The sequence below is a fragment of the Oncorhynchus keta genome, chromosome 34 (assembly GCF_023373465.1).
Source record: "Oncorhynchus keta strain PuntledgeMale-10-30-2019 chromosome 34, Oket_V2, whole genome shotgun sequence".
Classification (NCBI taxonomy): Eukaryota; Metazoa; Chordata; class Actinopteri; order Salmoniformes; family Salmonidae; genus Oncorhynchus; species Oncorhynchus keta.
Window position 1 is genome coordinate 61,723,215 of NC_068454.1, and position 9,084 is coordinate 61,732,298.

At 39.1% G+C, this 9,084-nt stretch overlaps 1 protein-coding gene across 8 annotated transcripts in view; it reads left to right on the forward strand.

Annotated features, from left to right (window-relative positions):
- The window catches only part of LOC118367601 (ras/Rap GTPase-activating protein SynGAP), a 114,211-nt gene extending 106,231 nt beyond the window's left edge, over positions 1 to 7,980 (forward strand). For 7 of the 8 annotated variants that reach the window (XM_052494270.1, XM_052494275.1, XM_052494271.1 and 4 more), the window contains one exon: positions 4,385 to 7,969. In XM_052494270.1, the coding sequence (XP_052350230.1) occupies positions 4,385 to 4,499 (115 nt within the window). In that variant the 3' untranslated portion in view covers positions 4,500 to 7,969. Of the gene's footprint in view, positions 1 to 1,255 lie in introns of all 8 variants that reach the window. The other variant, XM_052494274.1, reaches the window with a different exon arrangement.
- The last annotated feature ends 1,104 nt before the right edge of the window (positions 7,981 to 9,084 follow it).

Below are 9,084 nucleotides of genomic sequence, written 5' to 3' on the forward strand. Positions count from 1 at the left end.
AATATTGAATTTCTTCACATTTATTGTGGTCTTAGCTAAGCTTTCGGTGAACGCTTTTTATTCTTTATTTATTTATTTCTGTGAAAGTTTTGCTCTGACAAAGGTCAATTGACTGAAAGCTTAGCAAAAACCATGCTAAACCTGAAATGTGCATGGATTTTAATGTGAGTAAGATTAATTAAGATGACACAATTGTATCAAGTTATAGAGTCATAAATATTTGTGTCACCATGGTTTTCAAGCCTTCACTGCAGTATATTTAAGCAATAAGGCACGAGGGGGTATGGTATAAGGCCAATATACCACGGCTAAGGGCTTTTCTTAGCATGACGCAATGCGGAGTGCCTGGATACAGCCCTTAGCCGTGGTATATTGGCCATACACCACAAACCCCCGAGGTGCCTTATTGCTATTATAAACTGGTTAGCAATGTAATTGTATACGGTCTGATATGGCACGGTTGTCAGCCAATCAGCACTCAGGGCTTGAACCACCCAGTTTATAATACAAATTAGAATGTATAGAAACTCCTTGAAATTAATCTCATTGGCTAAGATTGACACAACTCTCATTCTACTTGACTGCTCGGACTCCTTTTGACACCCGTCCCTGACTAGTACCCCCTTCTAACTCAGCATCATACGAAGATCAAGGAACTGACATGTTGGTCAACCCAAGATTGTAATTCCTTCCACCTTTTCCTTTTCTGACTGTATCCCCTCTCCTATGCTGTCCATCTCTACTGGTGTACCTCATACTTCTGCTCTGTAACTCATTTTCCTTTATTTCTCTTTCTCCGTTGTACCTCCCATCCCTTGTCACTTATTTCTCTCCCTCCCGAACTCCCTTTGCTTTCTCACGCGATCCTTTCTTTCTTTACCTCCTGCTTTGATCCTTTCCTATCGGGACCAACATCACCCCACACTATTTCCTCCATTCTTTTCTTTCTACATTCGTAACTGATTCACCTATTTACTCTCTCCTCTACCCACCTGTTTGTTCTTCACTGGCCTCCTCTTTTCATTTGATTATTCCTTGCTTGTTTATATCTCCCTCTCCTTCCATCCTCCCTGTTGCCTTCTCTCTACACATTTCCTGCTTCATATATGACTCTTCATATTGCCTCATTCTCTCTTTCCTGGACTCCTTTACACCCTTGTCCATGCCACAAATCCCCCACTGAATGCCCCTTCTCCCACTCCCATCTCTCCCCTCTCCTACTCCTCTTCTCCCCTCCCTCTCTCTGTCTTGCTAGGGGGCCCAGCATTCCTCCCTGGGTTCAGCAGACCCCTGTGTGAATACTGAAGGTGGAAGAGGGGGAGGAGGAGAAAAAGAAGGAGGGATGACCACTGATCCTGACCCTACTATCTCTTCCTCGGGCATCTCCTCCACCAGCTTGCCCCGGAATGAGAATGGAGTCCCCTCCCCACCCGTAGACCCTCCTCCCCCCACTCCTCATCTCCATCCCAATCCACCCCAGAATGGAGAGCTCCGTGGCAACCCTACATCCTCCCCAGTGACAAGCACGGAGGCAGCTGAGAGCACTACAACAGCAGGACTGGGCTTAGAGGAGAGGGAGCAGGTCAAAAACAACACAAAACCAAATCAGAGAGAGAAGACACAAATAAAAAAAGTCTTGCCACATTTCCTTCCTTTTTTGAGGAGGATGAGATGACTGCAATCTTTCCAGTTTATTTTGTGTGTACTCAAACCAGAGAGAGAAGAAATGTGTGGGGGGCAGCAGTCATTGTACATTTAACTGTACAGTACGTTCAGCATTATCACACAAGACAACAAAAGGGCTTTCCAATGGACCTCATTTCCGTCATGCTCAAACTGGGCTTTGGTCAGTATCTGTCTTGCAGGACAAGATAATGATACCTTTTAGTTATCGCTGACATTGTGGGATCCTCATGTACTGTTTCAATCGATCAAACTATAGAGCCTATAAAACACTGGTATAGGCCTAATCACCAAACCAAGCAACTATGTGAGATTTTGCTTTGTGTGTTTGTTTAATCAAATATAGACCGTAAGCAAACACTACATAACATCTCACTCCCTAAAGACTTCTCAGTAGCCAATAGCATCCTACTATATACATGCGTGTAGTATCCCATAATTCCATCGATAAAGGTCTTGTCCATTGATAAAACTCCTGTCCTGAAAACTCCAGCTCTCAAATTTCATTGGTAGAGATGTGGTCATCTGGCTTTGTAGTTTGGTTTCCTTAGTGCCTTTGAGTGTATTTTAACAGGGTTTTCAAATAACAGGCGGAGATGATATTGACAGAAAGATTATATTATTTGATGATAGTACATAAGCAGTCTTATCAAGATCCCAAAATAACTATGCTTTTTAAAATGCAGACTAACTACAGAGTGCAGAACAAGCAGAATACGGTTTCATTTTTGGGATTTCACAGACATGGCCTATGGCCTAAGGAAAGTGTGTGATGTTTTCAAAAATGTGTTAATTAAGGGACTTCCCATTCGTGGACTGGACTCGTGCAATGTTTTCTCTTCTCAATCTCAGAACCTGTGTGTGATCAACTGGTGTTCCAGACACAAACAGTGTCATCTCCAAATCGAGTGTGTGTGTCATAGCGCTGCCTTTCATGTTTCCCACGGTCTGTATGTCTGTCTCTCTCACTCTGTCTGTTATTGTCAAGGTAGCCTATTTCTTTTATGTATTTGTCTGTTTGTTTGTTATGTGTGTGTCGTGTCCCTATGTGTGCAATTGTGTAATGGAGTGGGAGCTGGGTCCAGTAGGGTGCTTAAACCAAATGAGACAATGGCAAAGTTGTCAGGTAAAAAGTTTACCGGGAATTTGAAGTGGTTGAAAATATAAAAGGAATGCTATTTTTGGACCTTCAGTGTCCAGGCGTCGTCACTTGTAACACCTAATACACTTCCAAAATAGTTGTCATGGCTTTTTCTGTTTAGTACCAAAACCGATATATTTGATTCTTATTTTGGGGTAGCCAGTTAAGTCTAGCCTTAAGTGCCTGGGTCTCAGATAATCACATTTTGGCCAGTAGTCAAACAGTGCTCAGCCAAATGTATATGTGGCATAGACTTTCTTCATGTTAACATAGCTGAGCATGATGAATGCTGATGTAACAACATTTTGAGAAAACAAAGTTTGTTGTGGGCATTGTTAGTAAAGACTATTTCAAATCTAAAATATGTTACAACGTGCGCTTAAAGGAATTGATTGCTTTGTGTCACCTGTTCAGATATCACCTGTCAGTGAATACTGTGATACTGTGTTGTCATGTCCTCTTGTTTTGTGTATAACTTGTCCATTGTAATCTTTGTTTCGATGTGAATTTGGGTTTATTTTGTCCCTTTAAGATTCACACTGGTGGTGCTTTATAACTAGTTGGAGAACATTCCTTAGCTGGCTTAGCGTCTCAAGAGCATTAACATGCTTCAGACAGTCCTGGTTTTGCAGAACCCAACGTCAGTCTTATTTAACTCTTGTATTTGATTAAGAGTCCATTTACTAAGGGCCAAATCCTAACTTGATTTATATTTTTGCAGTTCTCCCATTGGCATCATGCTTTACGAGTAAGTCTGAGTTTAACATGCAGATCTCAAGTTAGGATTCGGCACTTAGTGTATACGGTCAAAATGGCTCTGCCAATGCTGTGTCGAATCAGTACTAGGGGATTAGCCATAACGTAGAGTGGGTGAGATTCAGAGATATGAGAGAGATTTAGCTATGAGTGTTGAATTAAAAGTTAACCAAATGTGATTATTAATAGGGAGAGTTTGATGTAGTTAGCTTAAGTCAGCTAATAGGGCTACCTTTCGAGTGCCAAAACATTCATATCAGTAATAAAATGTATTTTAAAGCAACTAGGGCTTTACATCTGCATTGAGTAAATATGTGGGACTATACAGGGTCACTGGTTGATATATGAGCATTGCCATTAATATACCTCAGAGACGCAGAATTGAGAGACTCAGGTAAACAAATAATTGCCTCAGAGCTGAATGCAAACTGACAGAGATTAATCCATCTTTGGAGTGACTGCCATCAGATACAGTGGTTGGTCCATCTATTACAAGATCTATCCCACTGGGCAAAAACTGGTTGAATCAACAGTGATTCTACATAATTTAAACAAAAAGGCTAAATGTGATGTAGTTATGAATTTCATTAGGGACGTTAGGGAATGTAGTATTTTTTTCACCCTACTTTTAACCTAAATCCAATGACATGGATTAAATTCACATTAGTTGACAAGTCAACCAAATGTAAATCAAAATTAAACATTGAAATGACGTCTGTGCCCAGTGGGATGGCTATGTTTGGATAGCAACTCATCAAGCACCTCCCCGTTCCTTCTCTCTCTGTTTTCCTTTTCTCCTCTTAGCCAATCACGCAGCTTCGTGGAGGACAATCTGGAACCTAATTGGCTGAGGCAACATGGGCAGCCCGCATGGCCTGGCCATATATCAAGAGCGCTCTCTCGTGATGCGATTGGCTGACAAAGGGAGAAGTTGGGCCATTGGTCCAATTCTCCTGACCTTAAGGATAGTCCAGAGCCACAGCTGACCATGTAAGGATCTGCTGTGTTATTTATCCTACTTTACTTGGGCCCTCTCTCTCTGATTGGATGGCTGGACAATCTGTATTTGATGCTTGTGATTAGATGTTTGATTTTCTTTTAAAGACGTGCCAATCTCGGGAAATGGTTTTGTTGGCTCATCAAGCATGTGAAGAACAGCTATGCAGATTGACATGATATTAACCTTTTTGGGATTGAGCAGTAAATGAAATGAGGGAGAGCTACTGTGTGTAAGATGCATTTCAAAGGTGCTGTAATCTTTCTTTCCTTAAATTTTTTCAATGATCTCACAATGTTTCTTGCATTTTTCCTTCCTAACATTTTCTACAGTCCACCCACTATCTACCCATTTCTCTTTCTATCTATTCTTAACCATTTTCAACCACCTCAGTTTATGTTCACCCCTTTTAGACTTTTCTGCTCCTGTTCATATCTCCCATGGTTTCGGTTTTGTTCTTTCTTCTTTATCTCTATTCGTTTTACATTTAAAGGAAACTAATTATGCACAGCCTATTACAAGTGAAACTGCTACAAAACAAAATATTGCTTCAATTAAAACTTTGAAAAATGTAGACAATGCTATGATTTATATTTCTATAATAATGCTTATTCTTACCGTAGTACTACAAAAACTATTCATTGGAAATCTTCCTGCGCAAATGTTTATGACTCTAGTATCTCATGACAGTCCAGAAATGATCAATTTTGTATCAACTGAGTTTTCTTAAGACAATATTATGGAACATGACCCTTTTGTGGAGAAAGATTGCCCTGGGATTGTGACGGATAAAAACACAAACTGTTGTTTTACCTGCTCCCCTCACAATGATTTGCACGTTGCCGTGACCTGTACCCCTCCACTTCTCTCTTGTAATCCCTGGAAGAGAGATAAGAGGATGGATGTTGTTTCTCTACTTGACAATCGCTGGGGAGCTCTCCATTTTACAGACGATCTAAAAACTCCTTAGAAGAGGACATCCTTACCATCACGTTTTTGTTTTCCTATTTCAGTCTCTGATGTAAGCTTAGTGGGGCAGACACGAGTTTATTATGTTTTTCCAGTGTGGTGAGACCGAATTCTGGAGCCTAGTTTCTGTATAACTTCCATTTGATTTCTTTGTATGGACTCCACTGACACAGAAGCTAAATAAAAACCCTGTGCCCTCCTTCGCCTCTGACCACTGAAAAATGACACATCAAAAGAGCGAGAGATTAGAGGTTAATACCTTTTAAGTGATTGAATGTGTGTGTATATACAGTGTGTGTACAGTTGTTGTGTATATACTGGATATGTGTGTGTATATATAGTATGTCTATGTGTATATACAGTTTGATTGTATATGCAGGATGTACAGTTTTTTCCTCGATCCTCTAATCTCTCTCCCTTTCTCGTAAATGACATATTTGACTCCTCAAAGAGAAATGTTGGAGTGGAGAGGTTCACACTGGCAATTTAAAGGACAGCTGTCTGGGATGCACTTTCTGTGCAGACACTGACCAATCTGACACCTCTGAACACCTACACACCTAATTATGCCTCTCAAAACAATCTCTGGCTTACACTAATTTTCTCATCAACTGAGGCATTTTTAAAAATGATATTTGGGTGACCAAGCAATGTTTGTACATATACAGTATATAGAATAACTAAGATAATATTTCCAGTGACCTCCATCTCATTTTTTAAAATTCTTGTAACTATTAGGATTCTTCCTTGTTATTTGATTTAAGTTTTACGTTCTCTACATTAAATGTTTGCAATGGTTGTCATTCTGATGTATATAATTATCCAGACAACCCTTATCTAATCTTTCCAATTTAGTTCCCCGAACTCTGCCTCTCATAGGCCCCTCTGTCAGGCTGAACATTTGGTTCAGATCACACTGTTACTTGTGAAGCAACTCTTCCATGCAAGTAACACCATGTTATTAGCCATTTCTTCAAGTTCTATTAAGTGTGCCTCCAACTCGCCAACCCTCCCTCAACCTTGAACCTTCAACCCCACAGGTCACTCATAGTCATACCACTTGACAAGCCATAGTCCCCCAACCCCTCTATTTTTGTTTTAAAAAGGACAGACATTCGGGGATTTGTGTATATTAATGGAAAGAGTGATATTGAAGAGTGTATTGCCATTGTACATGGATTTGTTATGAATGTGGATATTCTGATGATTTAACTATTATTGTAATAATGATTATGATTATTGCCACTTTGATTTTGTTGATTAATTCCTTTGATGGGGTCAATAACAATTCCTTCATTTCATTTTTGAATAAGCCGGAATTTATATTTTTCGGGTGGGTGAATCTTGGAGATAGAAATACTTAAACAAATGAATAATAAACAAATAATTAACTTCTTAAATTAAGATGTGATATGTATTTTTTGTATCATTCCGACAGAACAGTCACCACAGTGAAAAATATCTTGAAACTCTTACTAGGCCTGTTGGCCATTTATGAGGTCTATTCTGGGGTCCAAATCAAGAGATATACTGTAGGTTACAGAATCATCATTAGATTATCACTGGACAACCAAAGACGCAGTATGCCAGTAAGATCATAGTAGTCAACGTTACCATAACCAATCACGTTTGCAAATATTATTTGCTGAGGCTGTTGGTGCATTTTATGTGAGATAAAAAGTGAGGACTAGTCTTTTTAGTAAGTATTCACACCCCTTGACTTTTTCCACATTTTGTTGTGTTGCAGCCTGAATATAACATGGATTCATTTGAGATGTTGTGTCACTGGCCAACAAACAATACCCCAGAATGTCAAAGTGGAACTATGTTTTTAGAAATGTATTCCACACCTTTGTTGTGAAAAGCCTAAATTATTTCAGGATTAAAAATGTGCTTAAAAAGTCACATAATAAGTTGCAATAATAGTGTTTAACATTATTTTTGAATGACTACCTCATCTCTGTACCCCACACATACAAATGATTGTAAGGTCTCAATCTCAATCTCTGCGGTGAATTTCAAACAGAGATTCAACCAGAAGGACCAGGGAGATTCACCATGAGGCCAATAGTGTCTTTAAAGCAGTTGCATAGTTTAACTGTGATATAAGAAAACCAAGGATGGATCAACAAATTCACCTTTCAGCAGGACAATTACCTAAAACACAAGGCCAAATATACACTGAAATTGCTTACCAAGATGACATTGAATGTTCCCGAGTGGCCTAGTTACAATTTTGACTCAAATCGGCTTGAAAATCAATGGCAAGACTTGAAAATGGCTGTTTAGCAATAATCAACAACCAACTTGACAGAGCTTGAAGAATTAAAAAAATAATAATGTGCAAATATTCTACAATCCAGGTGTGCAAAGCTCTTAGAGACTCACAGCTGTAATCGCTGCCAAAGGTGATTCTAACATGTATTGAGTCAGGGGTGTGAATACCCATGTAAATCTGATATTTCTGTATTTCATTTTCAATAAATGTGCAACCATTTTTAAAAACATATTTTCCCTTTGTCATTATGAGTTATTGTGTGTAGATGGGTGAGAAAAAAATATATTTAATCCATTTTGAATTTAGATTATAACACAAAATAATGTGGAATAAGACATGGGGTATGAATACTTTTGGAAGGCACTGTATGTAGCCTGATACATCATCCGGTGATAGCTTGCTAGCTAGTCACTGTCTGACATAATACAATAAAATTGTTTGGAAAGGTCTTCTCAGGACCTCTGCAAGCCAGATTGTTGAACTATATTACCTTTGAACTTACTCTACCGGTTGTCTTGGTGGTTGGTCATTATGCTGAAAATTTGAGAGAAAATATCCACAGAAAAGTGTTATTAAACTGACTTTTCTAAACCACCCCCTGGATTTTAGCATATGCTCACATCATAAGGCATGACAAAATGTGTAGAATTGCAGGACCCCCCAAAAAAACAGAAAAATATCAAAAATTTTCAAGGAACAGAAATAGAACATGGAACAAAAGTAATCCATACTGTTCAGGAACAGAACTTTAAAAGCACAAGAACCAGTTAATAACCTTTTAAGTTGCAGGCATTTTTACTATTCCCACAAGAAAATGCAACAAAGCGCCTATGCAAAACCCTTACTCTGTCACTCAGAAACGTATTCCAGTGTCTGCCTGCAAGCTGAAATCTTTGTAAGTGTGTGTGCGTATATAGGATACCTGCCCATCCCCCACCAAAGCATAGGCTACTGTACTGACGTTAGAATCGTGATTCAGAAGACAGGGAGAGAGATTTTTAATTAGCTTGAGAAGAATCTATTAACTTTTTAAATGCTAGCTAAGGATGCAATAGGCCTAGTTATATTGTTTCACAAAGGATTTATTAACTACAAAAAGGTAAGATGTGTTTTTAATTCTGGTGCCACTCTGCACACACAAGCTTGATAGCTAGCTAGCTCAAAGGACATTCAAAGTTCTTCCATAGAAGCCTGTCCTCTTAGGTATAATTTAGTGGACCCAATTCGGATAATGCATGTCATAACAAGATGCCCAGCACT